The sequence below is a fragment of the Paramisgurnus dabryanus genome, chromosome 2 (genome assembly GCF_030506205.2).
Source record: "Paramisgurnus dabryanus chromosome 2, PD_genome_1.1, whole genome shotgun sequence".
Lineage (NCBI taxonomy): Eukaryota > Metazoa > Chordata > Actinopteri > Cypriniformes > Cobitidae > Paramisgurnus > Paramisgurnus dabryanus.
In genome coordinates this window covers 23,510,684-23,533,655 of record NC_133338.1, presented here as the reverse complement: position 1 = coordinate 23,533,655, position 22,972 = coordinate 23,510,684, and the positions used below count along the sequence as shown (strand labels likewise).

At 42.4% G+C, this 22,972-nt stretch overlaps 1 protein-coding gene across 1 annotated transcript; it reads left to right on the top strand.

Annotated features, from left to right (window-relative positions):
* The first annotated feature begins 7,986 nt into the window (after window positions 1-7,986).
* LOC135730657 (dehydrogenase/reductase SDR family member 4-like) lies at window positions 7,987-22,740 on the top strand. Its single transcript, XM_065248546.2, has 9 exons — window positions 7,987-8,123; window positions 20,008-20,126; window positions 20,326-20,503; window positions 20,619-20,720; window positions 20,808-20,878; window positions 20,974-21,025; window positions 21,690-21,824; window positions 22,062-22,117; window positions 22,491-22,740. The coding sequence occupies exons 2-9, from the start codon at window positions 20,011-20,013 to the stop codon at window positions 22,603-22,605; spliced, it is 825 nt and encodes a 274-aa protein (XP_065104618.1). The 5' UTR covers window positions 7,987-8,123; window positions 20,008-20,010; the 3' UTR covers window positions 22,606-22,740.
* Window positions 22,741-22,972: the final 232 nt, after the last annotated feature.

Sequence of the window (22,972 nt, the reverse complement as noted above, 5' to 3'; positions counted from 1 at the left end):
GAATTGGGAATCCCTACCAAAACGCCACTGAGGGCTGACCTCTTCCAGTGTCTGCGTAAAGCCCTCCGGTTCCACTTAAGGATAAGGAGAATTAGGTTTTAAGGCAGAAGGCCGGGCACTAGATGTTCCTTTAACCCACAGTAGTGCCAGCAACTGGGAAGCGCACTATCTGAGAGGTATAAGAATGCTGCGGAAGCCACCGCCCCGTTAAAGGCTATTGGTCTGCGAAAGTCAACCGTAGTTGAGGTATAAATGACAGCCGTGGCTGTGTAAGCAAAGCAGTGCTCTGTTGAGGGAAACGTGGGCTAGTAGGATTAACTCCATGGAAAAATACTCACAAAGGAACCCGGTGGGACGCATTGTGGAAGCCCAAACCAAACACATAGGTTCGTGAGGATGCAGCTAGTGAGAGGCTGGCAGCGGATGATCCGCAATATCAGGCTGCCAAGGCAGCAGAGGAAGACAAATCAAATTTTTACGCATTTTTGCCTTGATGGCCTTTCATACTGAGCTCAGTTTGGAGCCGCAGTCGGAGGCTGCAAGCCGACCTGCGAGCCTGTTCTCTGTGCTTCCCCTAGCGAGGAAAGGACACGAGAGGAGACAGGCTCGACACGAACACTGTAAAATCTAATGAACGTATTAGGTGTCGCCCAACCAGCAGCTCTGCAGATGTCTGTTAGCGAGGAACCACGAGCGAGTGCCCAAGATGAGGCAACACTTCTAGTAGAGTGAGCTCTCAATTTAAATGGACAAGGAATGCCCTGCAGATTATAAGCAAGGGCGATAGTATCAACTATCCAATGAGACATCCTCTGCTTAGTGACAGCTTTCCCTCTCTGCTGAGCACCGTAACAAACAAAGAGCTGATCTGAGGTCCTGAGGCTTTGTGTGCGATCCACGTAGAGGCGTACAGCTCTTACGGGACATAATAAAGCCATAGTTGGGTCTGCCTCCTCCGGGGGAAGCGCTTGCAAGCTCACCACCTGATCTCTGAAGGGAGTGGTGGGAACTTTGGGCACGTAGCCTGGTCGGGGTCTCAGTGAGACAGCAGGACCAAACTGAAGACACGAATCGTCAACAGAGAATGCATATAAATCCCCTACTCTTCACGGAGGCCAATGCTAGCAGGGTCAGAGTTTTCATTGACAAAAACTTCAGACTCGCAAACTGCAAAGGCTCGAACGGGGGACCTGTAGGTCTTCAGCACCATGGACAGGTCTCAGGGAGGAATAGAGGGAGGGCGCGAGGGGTTTAGCCTGCGAGCGCCTCTTAAAATGTAATAACCAAATCATGCTGGCCAACTGATCTGCCGTTGATAAGTGAGTGATGAGCAGAAATAGCGGCGATATCACCTTTAATGGCGGAGGGACAGCCTACCATCTAACCTATGTTGAAGATATAAAAGCACAATGTTAATGGGCATTCTCTGGGGTCCTCGCGTTGCGAAGAGCACCAGGTGACGAAAAAGGTTTCATTAAGCGCGTAAGCCTGTCTTGTGGACGGTGCTCGAACCGCGTCGATGGTGTTAGATACCGCTTGCGATAAATCACCTTAACCTTGCGCGCGCTCAACGACCATACATGGAGATCCCACAGGTCGGGGCGGAGTGCCAAATGTGCCCCCTCCTTGAGAAAGAAAGTCCTTCCTCAGGGGAATCCGCCAGGGAGGGCTGTCGTGAGGAGCATTAACTATGAAAACCAATTCCTGGTCGTCCAGTACGGAGGATTAATAAAAGGCTCTCCTCGTCCTGCCTGACTTTGCACAGTGTCTGTGCGATTAAGCTCACTGGAAGGAATGCGTAAATGCGCATCCCCCGCGGCCAGCTGTGTGCCAACGCATCCACGCCGAGGCTGCCCTCGGTTAGTGAATAAAATAGGCGACAGTGGGTATCGTCCGGCGACGCAAACAGATCTATCTACGCACGACCGAACTTCTTCCAAATTAGCTGGACCGTCTGGGGGTGGAGTCGCCATTCGCCGGGGCGCAGCTCGGGAAAGCGCGTCTGCCGCTGTATTGAGCGTACCCGGGATGTAAATGGTACGAAGAGACCTCAGATGCTTCTGACTCCAAAGGAGGAGATGACGAGCGAGATGCGACAGGTGACGAGAGCGCAAAACCGCCTTAACGGTAAATAACACAACAGTCGCAATGTTGTCGGTGTCGGCTAATACATCCTTCCCTCGCATCTCCATAGCGGAGCGTACAAGTCCCAGATATACAGCGCACCGCTCGCAGCAGTTGGGGTGCTATGCATACCCCTGAGACTGCAAGCCCGTCATACATGGCTGATCATCCCGTGCTGAGGGTATCGCATGCTACAGAATGCCAGGAGACCCCTCAGGGGCATATCTTGATATCAGAAATGCTGGGTCTACTACGGGGTAAAATTGAAATGAAACGCAGGTGTAATGTTTACACGGTGTATGCCGGTGCGCCACGCTCTCCTTGAGACTCGATCGTAAAACCAACGCTGAAGCGGTCTCATATGAAGCAGCTCGAGCAGTGTCAAAGCCGCAGCTGCTGCAATATGTCTAGGAGCTTCTGAAATTGTTTCAGAGGGACCGCGTACTTCCCTCGAATTAAACCGAGGCAAGTCAGAACTGACTGGTTGCGCGCTCTTGTAAAACACGCCAATTAGTCGATCGAGTCTATTTCCATACTGAGAAAAGGATCCTCTGCACGGGGCAAAGTTGCTCTTTTCCCAGCTGACCTGATGACTTAAACGAGCGAGATGCCGAAGCATTAACTCTCTGTGTTTGCGCACGTCTGCCAAGAACGGCTATTATAAGTCGACGTAAATAAGCAGAATGCGAACAACGCTCTCTCTCGGAGATTTTAACGCCGTGACTAGCACTTTCATGGAGACACGGGGAGAGAGAGACGGCTTGAATGGTGTACTTAGTATTAATATGCCCACCCCACGACGCAGAGCAAAAAAACGATCTAAAGCGAGGGGAGATGAACACATGAAGTACATGTCTTACAGGTCTAAGGCTGCAAACTGATCTGAATATTGAAATACGAGCCTCGGCGTTATCATCCTAAAGGATCACCTTTGTAGAGCCGGTGCGTAAATAAATCAAATCGATCGTAACACCCGCTGGCGATAGAGGAGAGGTAGGGTGAGCAGGTGCCCGCTCACGGCTCTCTCGATCCTCCGGAGACCTGGAGAGGAAAGAGGAATGCACTCTTATGTGTGGTTAAGTGGGTACCGGCTGGACAGCCTTTGGAACATATGCAAACCAAGGATTTTCCACCCGACCCTCTACCGGGGGAAGGAGCGAATCACCATCTCCTGAAGAGTGATCCTCTGACACTCCGGGTCGCCCGTCTCTGGCCACTTAAACTCCCGATTTTCATGTGAAGCGGCTAAGCAGGCGGGGCGAGCTCTGACGACCGGTTCCCCTGCGCTGCCGAAATGGGGTCCGAGGAGGGGAACGGAGGTGGCCGCCGCAGGACGCCAACGGCGAGAGGCAGACTGAGGAGCCGGCGTTGGTGGACCAAGGGCAGCTCTATTCCACCGGGGCACGACCTAGGAGATCGCCTCAGTCTGCGTAGCGGAGCTGTACGACTCCCCGGGCTCACCGATGAGGCCGGTCTGTGAGACAGGAGCATTCAGGGAATTGTTCTCGTCTGCGTCCGTCATGTAAGCCAGACACAGCCAAAGGTGGCGATCTTGAACCACTGTGGTGGACATCGCACGACTGAAGGTCGCAGCCTCCCTCGTAATGAACCATAGCAACGTTATTGCGTGCAGGGCTGAAGCCGCCTCTCCACATGCCTGATGGGCAGCGCCCGTAACCGGACGACTGTCTACAAACAAGGGAGGGAAGGGTTGGGTGGTCCCTCCAGGAACGCCTCCACTGAAGGGGTCCACGTTGGTGAGGGAGGTGAGGGGTGAAAGCTGAACGGCCGAGACGGCCGCAAATCACGTCAGCTCTTCGTGCCGTCGGGAAAGAAAGGCACAGGAGGTGAGGACCGAGAGGCCCGAGCAGCTCCGAAGTACCAATCATATGGGCGGGACGGTTCGGGCGGAAAGGGGTTAATCTCTCCAACTCTACCGTTTCCTCCGCTCGAGCGGGCACGGCCGCCATCTCCGGGATGACTCCGCCTCGGAGGAAAAAAGATGCACCCCTCTGATGCTGCAGAAGTGAGGGGACCAGAAGGAGGTCCAATGGATTCGGTAGAAATCGTAGAACACGACTCTACAGTCTCCACCGGAGCCTCAACCGGCTGAGGATGAGAAGGCCGGTAGGTGAAGGACGCATCCTCCGTCCTACTCAGCGTAGTGATGCGAAGAGCGTCCTGCGAGCGCTTGACAGCCGCACCATGGCGGTGTCAGCACTGCAAAGACGCGGACGTCGTTCCCGTAGAAACGACAGTCGTCTCCGCAATCCAAGAGGGTTATGCTCTCACAGAGGGAACAAAAGCTCTCCACAAACACAGCCTCGGAGTGCTCGATGCCCAAGCACGAAGACAGCGCTCGTGACTGTCACTGGAATCCCTGTACTTCTCGCATCCAAGATCGCACGGAGGAAAAGCTATCCTGAAAAGGACGCTGATCTCCGAATATACGAGAGAGTGGCTGTCTTTAAAAAGACACAGAGCTCTCTCTTTAGGGAAATCACTCTTTAGGTGCTCAGCTGATGATGCGCACAGGGAGAGGCAACGCACACACTAAACTCAAAACAAAAAAGATGCAGAGCAGTGGAATACTGCGAGCGTCCTCTGTGTTAGTACTGCTTGTCAATCAACTTCAGCAACCGTTCCCAGAAGAGCAAGTAGCTTCTCAGTAGCAGATAATGCCGGCTTTCGAAGCGAAAAAGCTAATTTCCATATTTGCACCTGTTGCTTATATACGCACCTGGCGGGGCGGCGCCAGCATTATGCAAATATCTCAATGCCAAGTTCATTGGCGTTTTAGTAGTAAATGAAGCAGATTGGTCTCTCTAAGCGAGTTCCCAATTCGTCGGTCACGATGTGACGTAGTTAAATTACTGGCAAAAAAAATGTTTTACCTTATGTAACTAATAAGTGAGCTTTGGACATAGACATGACTTAAAAAGTGTCATTGTGTGGATGGGCGGACTCCTCGTCGTATGGGAGATGCCATCTGCATCACTACAATTATTATTAATCCCTGAATAAATGCAGTTTATTAATAAGCACTGATTTCACATTGGACAGTAGGGTTTTACAGGGATAAACAGCAGGGTTTACAGCAGTGCCTTATATATCAAAACCCGTCACATTTTAAATGCATACACACTTACCAGACATGTTTTAAGCCGGTTCGCCACAGTTTTTGGTTTGTTTAATTCCACATGGGAGGTAAATATCTCAAAATGATCTACAGAATCCTTTGCAATTTGGGACTTTCATCACATCTGACACATATGGAACCTGGTAGATAGAAAACATTTTTTTTTTTTTAGGATAAATGTGGTAATCTGAGACATGTTATGAATACAGTAGTGTTTCACAAAACTTGAGGCTGTTAAAACCTGTAAAGACAGCTGCAGTGGTTAAACTAGTCAGACCAGCCATTGGGCTTCAGCAGGGGAGTGAAGACATCATTTCATAAAATTTCATAATGTTCCTAACTTTTTAAAGGACATCTTTCATTTTTAAATTTCAATTTTATAGTTTGGCAATTATGTGTTAATAGGACCAGACACCATTATCTATAATTGTATAATTCAGTTTAAAAGCATTTAACATAAAATAAACCACTTCTATCTATCTATCTATCTATCTATCTATCTATCTATCTATCTATCTATCTATCTATCTATCTATCTATCTATCTATCTATCTATCTATCTATCTATCACATATTTTACATAAAGTAAGCTTCGATCAGACGTATTTCTAAATTTCTAAACAGATTTATAAGCATGTAATTGTAACAATATCTAGGTAACCAAAACCTGACAGCTTTTTGTACCATTACAATATTTAAAAAAATATATTGTAAATGTAAGACAGAAACAGCACAAATAGATGGTATTACTTTTTTTTATTCGCTTTGGTACTATTTTCACAAGGTGTACATTTTCAAAACTCTTAGTACAAAAATCCAAACTGATCACACTTTCAGTAAGTTGCACATGTTTTCAGTCCACACAATCATTGTTTCAAATACAAGATTATTGTAATATGTAATGAGAACATTTGGTTTAATCACTGAAACACAACAGTATGATCTTTTAACAATCAGTTCATCCAACAGCAAACAATGTAACATACATGTTTCAAATCGGCCTTAGAAGTGCTGAAATTAATATGCTACAATACTATAAAAGAAAGATTACACTGTTTCACATTAGGCAATACAATTACATTACCCAACATTTACATAATCTATAATTTCCAAAATATCCATCCTATGTGTAATCAAGTGAAGGATCAATGAAGACATCGCCTACAATCATTTGGACAAATTAGTTTTTAATTTTCAGATATAATTGTAACATAGGTTTACTTTCTATAATTTAACTAAACATAATATTTAGTGCACACATTACATTACAGTTTTTTTATTCACTTTGGTACTATTTTCACAAGTATGTGGTAAAACCTCACAACTGTTAGAACAAAACTCAAAGCAGATCATCAAAAAGTCAGTTTTTTCAAACATAATCACATTTTCAATTGACTTAGTACAACACACAAAATGATACATTCACTTTTTCACCACACCTAATCATTGTGTCATCAAAGAAATAACTTTCATATGAAGTAACTGTCTTTCACAATGCAATGCTCTCAATACTTCTGAAATGTTTTTTATCTAATTTGCTTAAATACATTTGAACAGCACTAAATCCAACTGATCTTAATGGTTAATCACTGAGCCATTTGGTAAACCTATATATTTTCATGTCAGCAATATACAGTATATGGATTTTGAGAACTACAGGAATAAAATGTGTGTTTGTACGAACATATAAATTATGTGTAACCACACATGATTTTACATAGTGGTAAAATCAATCAGTGCGGCCGAGGGAAAAATACATTGGGTGGAATAAAACGGAGGAAATATTCTGTACGGAAATAGTATGTAAATTATCTGTCAAGCAGTTTACTTGATTGTGTAAAGAGGAGGCTACTGAATGTTATGGATATTCTGGGGGGAAGGTAAGTATGATGCACAGATGCAAAAAAACACGTTTTACATTTTTTTACAAGACACAGGTTTGGGCAATGATGCCCTGCTTTGCTGTGTGGCTGGAGAAGCTGAAGTTTCAGAATAATTTGTGCAGGATACTGCAATGTACAGTAGGTGGCAGTAAAGCTCCAAAGAAGTAAGCGGCCATTTAACAAGAAGTAGAATCTTTGATTCGATCAAAAGTCCAATGACAACTTTTATTGTCTATGAATGACAACGCAGTTGAAAGTGACAATTATAATACATTTCCAGCAGGGCCTGGCATTTTGCCACCAAAATTTGAGAGTGTGCCACTGAATTTTACATCCAGTCGCACATGTGCGACCAGTAATTTGACCTTTTTTTTGTGATGTGAATTTAAAACAGCACATTGTACTTTCTGCATCTATCATCGTATATATTAGTAATACAGTATATTACTTAGTAGAAATGTGAATATTTGGTTAGCATGTTGATTTATTGTATGTGCCCCTAAATTTTCTGGTTGCGCCCCTAAAATTTTCAGTTGGGGCCACTGTGCTCCTAGTGAAAAAATGTTAGTCTGGAGCCCTGTCCAGTTGTTTTTCATTAAAGTAAATGTAAAGATTATTTTAAATATAATTCAATAAAGTATTAAGTGCCTATAAAATGTATAGTCTTTTACTATTTTGAAACATATCTTGTTTTGGAGATTGCATCAGTCCAAATGAACCGAATCACTTTTATGAACCCAAGTTATAAAACTGACTCCAGATCAGTTGCAGACACTTTGACAGAACTCTCCGTAGCGACAAACCACTTTCAACATAATTAAAAACTGTCAGCTGAGCTAAATCCGCTACTCGGTAAGTAAAAAGTTTGACGCGAGCTTATATATTCGAAACAGGTTTGAATCTTTGATCAACGTTTTGATCGCGACCAACAACTGGCATCAGGAGAGCAGAGCATACGGTATCTACACACTTCACAGGTAAAGTTTGCTGTCATAAGTCACCGTTTATCGTACTTTTTGAAGTATTTAATCTTAACCTTCCATTTGATTTGCGTTTGGTTGGTATGTGCGTTTTGTTGTGCAGTCAGCACATAACGTTAACCTTTATACTGGTAATACTTAAAACACCTGCTGCCAGTGTACAGGATCGTTGTATTCATGCATAAGTAAAAAAACGGCTTTTTTATATCTTTACTGTAAACTACGAAGGAGGATTAGGGCCAAGCTAAAATAAAAAATAAAACCATCTCGAGATTAAAGTCATTAAAATGCGAGAATAAAGTCATTATTTAAAAAAGTCAGAATAAATATAATTTCGAGAATAACGTCGAGATCTGCAAAGCAGATACCAAATGACATCTGTTTATTAATAAATAATATGATATGCGCTCAGAAAGGCAATTTTATGGAATCTCTATGAAGGTAATTTAGCGCCTAAAAGATTTGCATGCGCAGGATAAAATTTGTAAGAATGTAATTAACATTGCAAGCGTAAAATAAATTTGCATGTGCAAAAACAGTTTTGTAAAGGTGTAAATCAAGTTGCAAGCGTAAGAAAACAAGTTTTGCAACACTGTTACAGTTTTTTTTATTCGCTTTGGTACTATTTTCACAAGTAAGGTGTACATTTTCAAAACTCTTAGTACAAAAATCCAAACTGATCACACTTGTAACGCAGCTAGTCATTCTTTCAAAACTTGATGTAATACTTTCAGTAAGTTGCACATGTTTTCAGTCCACATAATCATTGTTTCAAATATAAGATTATTGTAATATGTAATGAGAACATTTGGTTTAATCACCGAAACACAACAGTATGATCTTCTTTCAGCTTAATACTTTTAACAATCAGTTCATCCAACAGCAAACAATGCAAGATACATGTTTCAATTCAGCCTTACAGTTTTTTTTATTCGCTTTGGTACTATTTTCACAAGTATGTGGTAAAACTTCACAACTGTTAGTACAAAACTCAAGGCAGATCATCAAATAGTCAGTTTTTTCAAACATTTAATCATATGTTCAATTGACTTAGTGTGAGGACTCTGCCATAATCTGGTTTGGTAATTATATCTAGTTGTGTATGGCAGGGTCCTGACAGTACAATGTTTTGTGTGGGAGAACGTGGTTTTGATATTGTCATATCAGACCACGTTTTTCCCATGTCTTGTGACTTTTCCCCGCTCCCTTGTATTCTCTTGTCATTGTGTGTTATTTTTTCCCCGCTCCCTTGCATTTTCCAGTCTTTGTTTTTATGTCTTGTTTAGTCTAGTGTTCTGTTCATGCATATATATATTTATATATATTTATATATTTATATATGTTTATATATATATAAATATATTTATGGTTTTGTCTTGTTGGTACTGTGGTTGTCTTGTGTTTGTATGTGTTTTACAGGTTCACGTGTGCTTCCCTCACAGGTGTTCCTGTTCAGTGTGATTGCCTCCTCTCGTCTTCCTCACCTGTTGCTTGTTATCCTCTCGTCTGATCTGTGTATTTAATCCCTGTGTGTCTAGTGTGTCTTTGCAAGTTCGTTTGTCAATATCAGTTTGTCAATGTCAGTACTGTGTATGTACTCGCCCGTTACTAGCTTTGCTAGTTTCTAGTTTAGTCTTGTTGTGTGCTTTTGATACGTCTAGTTTGTTCATTTATTGTTTCCCTTATTCTGTACTCACTGCTGCCCAGGAATCATTCTCTAGATACTGTTTCTGTGATCGCTGACTGTTATAGAGACTGCTTTCTCCATCTTCCTGTTTAAGGACTGCAGTGCTATCTTCCAAGTTGTCCACTGCTCTGCTCTCCTCCTCAGCTCCGACTGCCAGTTGGTTGGGCGCTGTCCAGCGTACCCATTCAGGGCCTGCATCCGCGGTCCAGCTTGGCTGGTGTATTCACCGCGGCATTGGTTCATCTCACCCTGTTTCCCCTCAGAGGATCATTTACCCCGTCAGTAAGCAGTGGAACATTTTGTGGTGTTGTGGAATTAATTAACTGTTGTACTATACTCTCTCCCACCGTTCGTTTGTCTGGCCGGAGCCCGAACGTGTGTGGCTTGTCTCCCCAGTGTCTGTGTGTGCTCCTCGCCCTAGCCGTCTGCCTCGGAGTGGCCTTTGCGCCCAGACGTGCCATTGTCTGTTTACATTCATTTTCTGTTAAATAAACATTTTTGTTATCCGCACTGGGATCCATTTGCCTGTTTTCCCCCACCCTAACAGTACGAACTTGCCATAACTGGATCCCGCGGAAATGGACCTATCCTGGTCTGACTACAGAAGCTGCCAAGCGCATGTCCTGTTCGGCCTCCGGCAGAAGGGGGCCAATGTGAAGGATTTCGCTATGGACTTTTTGAGATCTGCCAAGTACTCCGGCTTCAACGAGGCAGAGTTAAAGGTAATTTTCAACAGCTGCCTCGACAAGCCCCTCACTACGGCAGAGCAAAGGACCCTGAAACCCCTGGGCTTCCCGGATACAGTGGAGTACTTGATGAACCGTGAAGAGCCAGGGGATTCTACTGACACACCTCATCCTGTCCCTTTGCCTTCCATCCCGGAGGGCTGTGTTGTCGGGGTGATGACCCAGGAGTTCTCTGCGCCCTCCACATCGAGTCCGGTAAGCTCCGCCCCGCCAGTCAGCCTTCGGGGTAAAAGAGAGCGACGAGTGTCCTGGGAATCTGCATCGGAAGGGTCTTCTACCGAGCCTATCGTTCCCACCACACCATCTCCTGCCATCGCTCTCACTGCACCGCGCCCAAAGAAGAAGAAGAGGAAGAAGGGCTCCTCCGCTCTTCAGCCAGCTGCCACCCCTCAGTCCGCTGATAAGCAGCAGCCTCTGCCTTCGCCGGTGCAGCCTCAGCCAGGGTCTATCCAGCCTGTGTTGTCTCCGCAGCCGCCGGCTGCGCTCCCTGTCAGTGACCCTGTGTCGTCTCCGCAGCCGTCCGCTGCGCTCCCTGTCATTGATCCTGTGTCGTCTCTGCAGCCGCCCGCTGCACCCCCCGTCATTGTCTCTGCCTCGTCTCCGCTGCCGTCTGCAGCGGCTCCTGTGACTATTCCTGTCTCGCCTCCGCAGCCGTCCGCTGCGCCCCCTGTCACAGTCTCCATGTCGTCTTCGCTGCCGGACGCAGCGCCCCCTGTCATTGTCACTGTCTCCATGTCGTCTCCGCCGCCAGACGCGGCGCCCCCTGTCATTGTCCCTGCCTCGTCTCCGCTGCCGGCCGCAGCGCCCCCTGTCATGTTTCCTGTTTCCCCTTTTTCTGATCTGTGTATTTAATCCCTGTGTGTCTAGTGTGTCTTTGCAAGTTCGTTTGTCAATATCAGTTTGTCAATGTCAGTACTGTGTATGTACTCGCCCGTTACTAGCTTTGCTAGTTTCTAGTTTAGTCTTGTTGTGTGCTTTTGATACGTCTAGTTTGTTCATTTATTGTTTCCCTTATTCTGTACTCACTGCTGCCCAGGAATCATTCTCTAGATACTGTTTCTGTGATCGCTGACTGTTATAGAGACTGCTTTCTCCATCTTCCTGTTTAAGGACTGCAGTGCTATCTTCCAAGTTGTCCACTGCTCTGCTCTCCTCCTCAGCTCCGACTGCCAGTTGGTTGGGCGCTGTCCAGCGTACCCATTCAGGGCCTGCAGCCGCGGTCCAGCTTGGCTGGTGTATTCACCGCGGCATTGGTTCATCTCACCCTGTTTCCCCTCAGAGGATCATTTACCCCGTCAGTAAGCAGTGGAACATTTTGTGGTGTTGTGGAATTAATTAACTGTTGTACTATACTCTCTCCCACCGTTCGTTTGTCTGGCCGGAGCCCGAACGTGTGTGGCTTGTCTCCCCAGTGTCTGTGTGTGCTCCTCGCCCTAGCCGTCTGCCTCGGAGTGGCCTTTGCGCCCAGACGTGCTATTGTCTGTTTACATTCATTTTCTGTTAAATAAACATTTTTGTTATCCGCACTGGGATCCATTTGCCTGTTTTCCCCCACCCTAACACTTAGTACAACACACAAAATGATACATTCACTTTTTCACCACACTTAATCATTGTGTCATCAAAAAAAATATCTTTCATTTGAAGTAATTGTCTTTCACAATGCAATGCTCACAATACTTTTGAAATGCTTCTCATCTCATTTGTGTAAATACATTTGACCATCACTAAATCCAACTGATCTTAATGGTTAATCACTGAACCATTTGGTAAACCTATATATTTTCATTTCAGCAATATACAGTATATGGATTTTGAGAACTACAAAAATAAAACCTGTGTTTGTACGAACATATAAATTATGTGTAACCACACATAATAAAATACACCATTAAGATCAGTTGGATTTAGTGATGGTCAAATGTATTTACACAAATGAGATGAGAAGCATTTCAAAAGTATTGTGAGCATTGCATTGTGAAAGACAATTACTTCAAATGAAAGATATTTCTTTGATGACACAATGATTAGGTGTGGTGAAAAAGTTAATGTATCATTTTGTGTGTTGTACTAAGTCAATTGAACATATGATTAAATGTTTGAAAAAACTGACTATTTGATGATCTGCCTTGAGTTTTGTACTAACAGTTGTGAAGTTTTACCACATACTTGTGAAAATAGTACCAAAGCGAATAAAAAAAACTGTAACCATTAAGATCAGTTGGATCTAGTGCTGGTCAAATGTATTTACGCAAATGAGATGAGAAGCATATCAAAAGTATTGTGAGCATTGCATTGTGAAAGACAATTACTTCATATGAAAGGTATGTCTTTGATGACACAATGATTAAGTGATGTGAAAAAGTGAATGTGAAATTTTGTGTGTTGTCCTAAGTCAATTGAACATGTGATTAAATGTTTGAAAAAAAACTGACTATTTGATGATCTGCCTTGAGTTTTGTACTAACAGTTGTGAGGTTTTACCACATACTTGTGAAAATAGTACCAAAGCAAATAAAAAAAAAACTGTAATCTAAGTGTAATTCATGTCTTGTAAAACTGAAACTTCATATTTACGCAAATAAGTATGAACTGTATGCATCTGACCTCAGTTTTTCCGCGCTTACACTTTTGGCACGGTTTCTGCGCTGAAATACTGCCAAAAGCATTGCAAGTCTGCAAACAGTGGTGTGCAATGAAAAACACACGTTCATGAACGGCAAATATGAATTAATCGGGCAGAATCTGTCTCTGTGTGTAAAATAAGCCAGTTGTAAATGACTTGTTGCATACGAAGGGAAAACTATTTCCTGAAATAACACGACATCTACTGGTCCCTCTGCGCTTGCAGTTTTGTCACGATTCTCTCACTGATTTGAGTTTGGAAGCGCAGGTGGGAAGGCGGGGCTATGAAATGAGGCTCCTGATGACTCATTGTTTTCTCTTTTCTGATTGGTTCAATCCCAGGGGTTCTTTTAGTATTGTCCAAGAGGCTGCAGGAATACTACTATGGCCCTGTCCCAAATGGCGCACTTCATGTGGACTTTCGGTCTCGTGGCCTTAAATTGCGTGTGCTCGGTTAGTCCACAAGTCCGTAGGGTGTCCCATCTGTCATGTTTACGCTTTAAAGTGTGCTCATCAGCGCCTCCTTTGCCCTCTTGATGCGGTCTTCAGCTAAGCCCGCACTGCAGCAGGCTTCGCGCACTTTACCAACCCAGAAGTCCTTGCGAATGAGCAATCAGACCAATCAGACGACGGAAGGGTGGAGCTCACACTGACGGGCAACTTCTCTACCTATTTCCGGTGTGACGCTCGAGTCTGTCCCAAAATACAACTCCGTTGCACCCACGTGGACTCGCATTAAGGATCCCTAAAGTCTGGACTACGTGATGTCATCAAAGTGTGGACTCTGAGGAGGACCACAAGTCCGGAGTGTGCCATTTGGGACAGGACCTATAATGACTTAATACATAAACCTTTGAGCTGGCTGACATGTGTTGATTCTGAATTTAAAGATGGCGTTTTGTAATATTTAATATATAATAATGTAATATATATAAATAAGAATATATATATATAAGAATATATAACTTCATATAGTATGTTGCAAAACTTGTTTTCTTACGCTTGCAACTTGATTTACACCTTTACAAAACTGTTTTTGCACATGCAAATTTATTTTACGCTTGCAATGTTAATTACATTCTTACAAATTTTATCCTGCGCATGCAAATCTTTTAGGCGCTAAACTACCTTCATAATGTAATTAATAGTGGGAAATAATCTGTTTTTACAATTTTTGCGCCATCTACCATCGTTCGCAATACGTTCTACAACATAGTTTGTGTTTATTAACCCTTTAGTTTCACTTCCTCACGCAGCTATTCCCGTTAGAGGTAAAAACATTTAATTCATTGTTAATCTAGTAGTTATACGAGCAAGTTTGGTGGTACAAAATAAAACGTAGCGCTTTTCTAAGCGGATTTAAAAGGGTAACTATATTGTATGGTGGAATAGCACTTTTTGGGAGTACTTCGACTCGCCTGAAAAATCCGCTCCCCTTCTCCCTCTCATAATGGGACAGGGAGGGTGTTACTGCGCCGAATCGAAGTACTCCCAAAAGTGCTATTCCGCCATACAATATAGTTACCTTTTTAAATCCGATTAGAAAAGCCCTACGTTTTATTTTGTACCACCAAACTTGCTCGTATAACTACTCGTCTTAAATAGGAAAAACGTTGATGTGTTTGGTCACTTCTAACTTTATCTCTGAGTGGTACCATTGAATGAATGGGGCTAAGCTAAATGCTATCAAAGTGTCGCAGCGCGCCCCAGCGCTTACGTGCACGCACTAAGATGATAGAGGGATGTATCAACTCTTCTTAGTTAAGGTAATAACATATTTTAATATTGAAAATGAGTAGACTATTCCTTTAACGTTAAAGGTAAGCCTGTACATTCTCTCTCTCATACACACCTGTTTATCAGGAGTAAATAGATAAAAAACAGACATTGTTGAATTTATAATTAATGAATTTGAATTAGCCTATCCTACTGCCTGTCAGGAATTGAGGAAACACAAAACACGAACCCAGATGCGGACGTAACAAAAAAGGAATTTATTACAAAACAGGGGAAAAAACAGGAAAACAAAACCCACGAGGGGGCAAAACAAGACAAGGGAAGACAACACTAAACTAACACTAAACTTAACAAAAACTAACAATAACTTTCAACACATTAAACAAATCAAGACTAAGATATATACAAAACTTACTGGAACCGACAGGGCATGAGACAAGCATGGGACAAGGCATAAAACAGGACGAACGTGCAATGGACGACAAACACAATGACTCTTAAATAGGGAGAAAGTAAATTACATACACCTGAAAATAATTACAAGTAAGGGATCGGGGAAAAAGTGACGAGACCCGGGAAATGCGTGGTCGGAATAAACCAATACTACAACCACACATTTCCCACCTAGAACATATGTACTGTCAGAACCCTGCCATGCTAAACTAGATCTAAATACCAACAGGATCTGGCAGGATTCTGACAGTACGCCCCCCTCCAAAAGGCGGCTACTAGACGCCTTCGAAGGGGGAACACTAAACATGGGACAAGACCGACTGACAGACAGAGAACATCCAAGAAAACATAACAAATAACATTAAGGGCAAACAAGACAGAATTACAAACGGGTTAGGGTGGGATAACAAAAATAATAAACAAGGGAGGGGGGGTGGGGGAACAACAGAGTTCATAGGGGGTGGTCCAGGGTGGGAGGGTGGGGAAAGAGTCTGGGTGGACTTCGGGAGAGTCCAGGGAAAGTTCTGGCCGAGATCGGCAAAACCTGGCTGGGGTGGCGCTGGCTGCGCCCACGGCTGGGGTTGCGCTGGCTGCGCCCACAGCTGGGGTTGCGCTAGCTGCGCCCACGGCTGGGGTTGCGCTGGCTGCGCACAAGGCCGGGGTTGCGCTGGCTGCGCACAAGGCTGGGGTTGCGCCGACGTCTGAGTACACACCTCTGTGCGTTCTGGCGGCTGCGTCGACGGCTCTGGGCGCTCTGGCGGTCGCGTCGACGGCTCTGGGCGCTCTGGCGGCTGCGGCGGCTCTGGGCGCTCTGGCGGCTGCGGCGGCTCTGGGCGCTCTGGCGGCTGCGGCGGCTCTGGGCGCTGCGGCGGCCGCGTCGGCGGCTCTGGGCGCTGCGGCGGCCGCGTCGGCGGCTCTGGGCGCTCTGACGGCCGCGGCGGCGGCTCTGGGCGTTCTGGTGGCTGAACAATCTCCCCCTTCCTCCTGTTCTTCCTTCGGGGTCGCGGAGCAGATAGAGGGTGTGGTGGAACTCTTAAGTCGGAGGAGGACCCCCCAGATGAAGACTCCCAGGAGATCCTCCTCTCACGCTTCCCTCGAAGGGACAGAGGCGGGGAGCGGCTCTCTGGAGCCGGAGGAGAGAGTTCAGGGTTCGGCGGTTCGGTTCGGGTTCCGCCTGGTGTTGAGCTCGGGTCCGCATACGAGCGGGTCAAAAAACTCGTAACCCGACTCGTATGCGGGGCGGCAACCCTTACCCCGTCTCGCCAGGCGAGTACCGGTGAACATGTCCGCTGGGTTCTTTTCTGGCACGTTCGTTCTGTCAGGAATTGAGGAAACACAAAACACGAACCCAGATGCGGACGTAACAAAAAAGGAATTTATTACAAAACAGGGGAAAAAACAGGAAAACAAAACCCACAAGGGGGCAAAACAAGACAAGGGAAGACAACACTAAACTAACACTAAACTTAACAAAAACGAACAATAACTTTCAACACATTAAACAAATCAAGACTAAGATATATACAAAACTTACAGGAACTAGGGATGGCTTCCGCGAAACTGACGTTTCGACACTGTGTCGAGATCCCGAAGCGTAAATGTTTCGAAACACTGCTCCGAAATGTGATTCGAAACACCCATGTCACGTGATGAAGTGATTCGAAACACCAAGCGGTGCATTTCACAAGTATTTCGAAAGGTGGCGTACCTGTCGAATCTGCTTCGAATCTTAAACTGACAGGGTAGGAAACAAAACTGACAATACCTGCGTTTTTGGCAAGATCAAATACTATAAATTACTGAAAAGAAGTAATTTTTCCTCATAGGTATGTAACACTTAGGCTACTTACAAAAAATGCATGCCAGCAACAAGTGTCCCTTGTGTGAGAATGAGACTGTTTTCAAAGGCTGGAGAATTTATATGTAAAAAAGTAGCTGGTTGAGTTTATCAACACAGAACAATTTATATATTTGAATAAAGATCTTTATATGCAAACAATGTGGCATATTATGGCTTGATATATTTTATGAATCTCTTATTATTTATTTGGTATATCTCTATTCTATTTTTTTTTTCATTAAATAGACCCGAATAGCCTATAGTTATCGACAATTGTGAGCCTAAAAGCTCATGTAGTTGTCAAACAGATATTTTAAAACAACAACAAAAACCATTTTATTATGATGACGTAGCGCATGCATTTCCCAGCTTCGATCCTAAGATCTACGCATGAGAGTCGAGAGCACTATCCACTCTCCCATTCTATCACTTGTGTGTCAATCAAACAACATGTGGGATACAATTTGTCAGCGCTCGTCTAAAATCTTGTCAAGGCTGCTTCATGTAAAGACATGCAAACGACCGCTAGGTGTCACTGTGGAGGCGGTTTCGGATTGATGTTTCGAAGCCCCGAAACATACGGCACAATTGATTCAACTGTTTCAATGTTTCACGAAGCCTCGCTCTGCCCACCACTAACTGGAACCGACAGGGCATGAGACAAGCATGGGACAAGGCATAAAACAGGACGAACGTGCAATGGACGACAAACACAAGGACTCTTAAATAGGGAGAAAGTAAATTACATACACCTGAAAATAATTACAAGTAAGGGATCGGGGGAAAAAGTGACGAGACCCGGGAAATGCGTGGTCGGAATAAACCAATACTACAACCACACATTTCCCACATAGAACATATGTACTGTCAGAACCCTGCCATGCTAAACTAGATCTAAATACCAACAGGATCTGGCAGGATTCTGACACTGCCTAGCTGTATATGTAAACGAGTTATTGTCATTTTGCTACACTGTAAAAAATAACACACTGAATTTACTAAAATATATAGTGCATCATTTTTGCGTCCCTCTTTTTAAGCAAGTTTCACATGGAATTTTAAGCAATTGCTTAAACATTTTTTACGCCTAAACTGCTTAAAATTCCATGTAATACTTATTTTAAAAATTGCAATTGCTTAATATGCTTAAAATTCCATGTAAAACTTACTTTAAAAAGTAGGTGCCAAAATTTTGCACTATATATTAAATTTTTTTTAGTAAATCCAGCGTATTGTTTTTTTCAGTGTATTGTGATTCTCTAGCTTGTGCTTAATCGCTAGCTTATGGTGCATTACTTGTGGCAGTTAAAATAACTACGTTATATGATCAAATTGAACCAAAATGTTGATAAAATGTTGCGTTTGGACCGTTTGTGGGCTGAAAACCATCAACTTTATTTGCCAACACTGTCCCCCACCATTACGTAAAATTTCTTGAACTAACAGTTACTGAAAGCAAACACGAAGTATGAACATTTCTTAATTTCAAGGTTTTATATTGCATTAACTAATTTCACCATGGACATTCGAAAATGGATTAAAAAGAATCTACAGCAACTGCCACTACCTCTGGGTCTGAACTTCAAATGAGCAGTGTTGTGCTAATATGTAACGTTAGGTATGCGGTTTTTTGTTGTTGTTGTATTGTTCAGAGCTCTGTACATTGCTCACTATATCTGTAGTTTTTGTTGTTGTATTACAGAGATGTTTGTTTATAACACGTTAAAACTTAATGTACCAAACTTATGTATTTTCTAGCGGGGGGAATTATATGCATTCATGTGATCGCCCCCTCTGGTATTTTAGACGCCCCCTCATCAGCGCTCGGCTGGCGCCGGCACTGCCCCCAACCTTGCCCGTTGGCACTGTTAACTGTGGCGCGCAAGTCTGTTAACAACATAAACTTTTAATAAGGTAGTCAAATATTTTTACTTTACTTTTTTACCTTAAGGGTAGATTTAAATAAAGAAAAACTAAATGTTTTGGGGAGTTTTTGACTCGTGACTAACTTCTCCGCCTTCTCTTTTCTCTTGGAGGCCACACTTTTATGTTTATATTCGTCCATTCTTAATGTTCATGTAGATAGCTGCTATAGTAACCTCTCACACGGTGTTTTCCTTTTTTTTTTTTGGCGTGGCGATGCATCATATAAAAAATTATGGTGTAGTAGTCTATGGCAGTCGCTGAGTGCAAAAAAAAATATTAAACGCAAACAAGAAATCTATTGGCCTGGGCCCATTTGCACGTGCATACCCTGGACACTACGCCACTGGTCCGGACCATGTCTTTCTAATTTCGGACGTGTGGCCCGCGTGCCCGCTCGCGGTGTGAAGAGCGTCCGATGAACTTGACGGCCTTTTTTCAGCGTTTTTTTGTTTTTTGTTTTGAACGACCTAGGCGGTAGGGTTTCCCAGCTTAGGTGGACCACCTGAACTGAAAAGTGCTGCGGGAAACCCAGTTTACATCATATTTGTTTAAACTGTGTATAATAACTTTGTATAGATAAATGCACACACATGCATGTATATATTTAAGAAATGTTTACATGTGTATATACATTTGTATAATTGTAAAATATAAATATATTTTAAAATTATGCATGCATGTGTGCATATTTATATATATAATTATTATACACAGTTCACACACATATATGATGTAAACAAAACTTTTATTCTGCTATAGATTAATCGCGATCCTATCAGTCTTGATCACCTATGAGATTTTGAATTTCTATACTTTGACCTTGAGTCTGATGTGAATATTATCTGAACATACTTTTTCTATCTGAAGGCAATGTTGAAAGCGGTAACCATGTCTCTGTGGTTCAAATCTGTTGCTGGTATAAGAATGATGTCCCACCACAGCCCCCTATCAGGAAAGGTTGCTATTGTAACTGGATCAACTGATGGGTATGCCATTGGATTTCCCATTGTTATTTAAATTAAAGTTAAGATCATGTAGAGAACAGTGTGAAACAAAACAAACTCATTCTAAGCCAATACACATTCTCTTTAATATTTAAGTTACTAAAGTATTATTATAAATCTAAGTTAATGTAAAAATGTATTCACAGTGGTGTAACACAGTCAAACCCTGATTTTTTTTCAGGATTGGGCTTGCGGCTGCAGAGGCCTTGGGTCAGAGAGGAGCACATGTTGTTGTGAGCAGTCGACAACAGACCAATGTTGACAAGGCTGTATCAATTTTGCGCAGTAAAAATATAAAAGTAACAGGAACCACATGTGATGTAGGAAACGCAGAAGACAGAGAGAAGCTCATTAACGTGGTGAATTATTATTTTTTTGACCAAATATGAATTTAGGAGGCTTTGTGATGGAAAATAAATATTTTTTTGTTGTCTCTAATTGGTTTAACTCAGAATATTTTTGTTTATATTGCAGACAGTTGAGCAGTGTGGTGGTGTGGACATCCTGGTGGCTAATGCAGCAATGATCCAATTTATTGGGAACATATTAGACTCCACAGAGGATGTCTGGGACAAAGTATGAAAACCTGTTATAATTATAATCCAGAAGTACATTTGTATAAATCATTTGACTGGCTTAACACTTTCAGATTTATTTTTTCAGATATTTGGAGTGAATGTAAAAAGTCAATTTCTACTGACCAAACTAGTCGTTCCTTACATGGAGAAAAGAGGGTGAGAGATGAGCAAAAAGTTGTGATATTAAATAAGTGTTGCCAGATAAAATGTTATATTTGGGCCTAATGTATGTTTATGTATTTCAATTGCAGAGGTGGGTCAGTTGTGTTTGTGTCTTCAGTAGCAGGGTACATGCCACTACAAGTATGAACCCAACAGTTACTTTATCGTTTGTTTAATCATGCAACAGATTTTAGTCTTGTGAAATTACTGCTATATTACAACAGAGTTGGGCTATACGCAGTACGCAGTGTGATGGCTATACAGTAATAGTTATAATAGTGTAATAAAAAGCAATAGAAAATACAAAGCAGGATGTGTTTCGTAACATATCAACATGGGGAAGGATTTTAATAAATTTTTAGATCATACTAGGTATGGCTTTCTTATATTAAAAATACAATATCTTATAGTTAATAATATTCTAGCGCTACTTAGTTTTAGTGAATTGTGCCTATGTTTTTGAAAGTTCAAAAAGTGTATCCATCTATCCTAAAGTTTTCCATATGACCTCAGATGATTAATAAATAAATAAATAATAAATGTTAATGTTTTCTGAAGTGAAACAATAAATTATTTTGTGAGATTTTAAGCATACTTTGTGTGTTTACATTAACACACTTGTTATTGATGGCTAAATAAGCTGAAAATATGAATTATTTTCTCTCTACAACACGTTAACAACATGGTATTTAAAATAAACCATTTCAATTTAAATATTTGGGCTTTTTTTCCCTATCGCCATTTACAAACGATGTTCAAGCGTTTTTTATGTTTTTGATGTCATTTTTTGCCCTTTAACTTTTAGGGCCTGGGCCTTTACAGTGTGAGTAAGACAGCTCTGATTGGTTTAACTCGAGCACTTGCTCCTGATCTTGCCCACAGTAATATCCGGGTGAACTCTGTTGCCCCTGGCCTCATCAAGACACCTTTCAGCTCTATGGTAATTAAGGATTTCCTACACTTTTGCATTTTGTGCCTTAACAAGGCAAAGTTTCCATGAAATTACACAATCTTATCTTTAGTGCTTGACGTTTTAGTTTACTTAAAAGAAAACTTCTACACATAAAAAAGTGATTTTTTTATGTAACTGTAACTTCAGTTTTAGTCTTTAAAGTAATTACCAGTGAAACCCTTTCTGTGTGTTTGAAGAATGAGCTTTGTCTTTGTTCTTCTGTAGCTGTGGGGGAATGAAAATGTGCTGGAAGAATTACTAAAGCAGATAAGCATGAAAAGGTCTTTACATTTACTAACTTTAAGACATGAATGAAAAGTACAGTTTGAATCGTTTATAAAAAGATAATAGAGGTTTGTTCCAAGTACTGCCATATGAGTTTTTTAACTTAACAATCACACGGGCATTATGGACCCGCAGAACATTTTAATAAATATAATTGATATATTTATAATTGATATATATATAAAGTCTATGATTATATGATTAATAAAGTATGATTGTTACTAGACTTTTATAAAAACTTAGATTTAAAGCCTGTATGTAATTGTTAATAGTTACCAGTCATCACTGCAATATTTGTACATGATATCAAATCTCACTATTTGGATTGTAGGCAATACCATTCTTATGTTTTGTGTCTTAATATTTTAGAGTTGGGAAACCAGAGGAGATAGGTGGTGTGATTGCATTCCTGTGCACGGATGAAGCCTCATATATCACAGGAGAGACCTTTACTGCATCCGGAGGCATCAACTGCAGACTTTGAGTGCCAGTGGTTGCTGTTCTCATATACAGTGTACTGATGCAGCAGAGTTATGGGGATTATTTTTGTATTGGATATATATATGCTTTAGCTCTCAAAGTGGCGAATCGATTGACTTGCATGACGGAGCGCTGGGGTTTCAGCAAAATATTTTCTTTATTGTTCTACTTATGAAAAAACATATTGGATGGTGTAAGTGTTAGTAAATAAACTTGATTTTGAAAGTATGCTACCGTTTTATTACAGTTTGTTGAACTTCGTACATTTATTTTTGTTTTGTTTTGTTTAAAAGGCCTACCCTTTACGTTGTCAGTAATTACGGTGCTGCTAATTTCTGATACGGAAGTGTTTGTTTGTTTTTTAGAAAAAT

What these genes read in the sequence shown, in the direction of transcription:
- LOC135730657 (XM_065248546.2), top strand. Translation starts at nt 20,011, where the DNA reads ATGTTGAAAGCGGTAACCATGTCTCTGTGGTTCAAATCTGTTGCTGGT. An exon ending in GAGAGAAGCTCATTAACGTG is followed by an intron (nt 20,504 to 20,618) that starts GTGAATTATTAT and finishes TTTATATTGCAG; the next exon opens with ACAGTTGAGCAGTGTGGTGG. An exon ending in CCTTACATGGAGAAAAGAGG is followed by an intron (nt 20,879 to 20,973) that starts GTGAGAGATGAG and finishes TTTCAATTGCAG; the next exon opens with AGGTGGGTCAGTTGTGTTTG.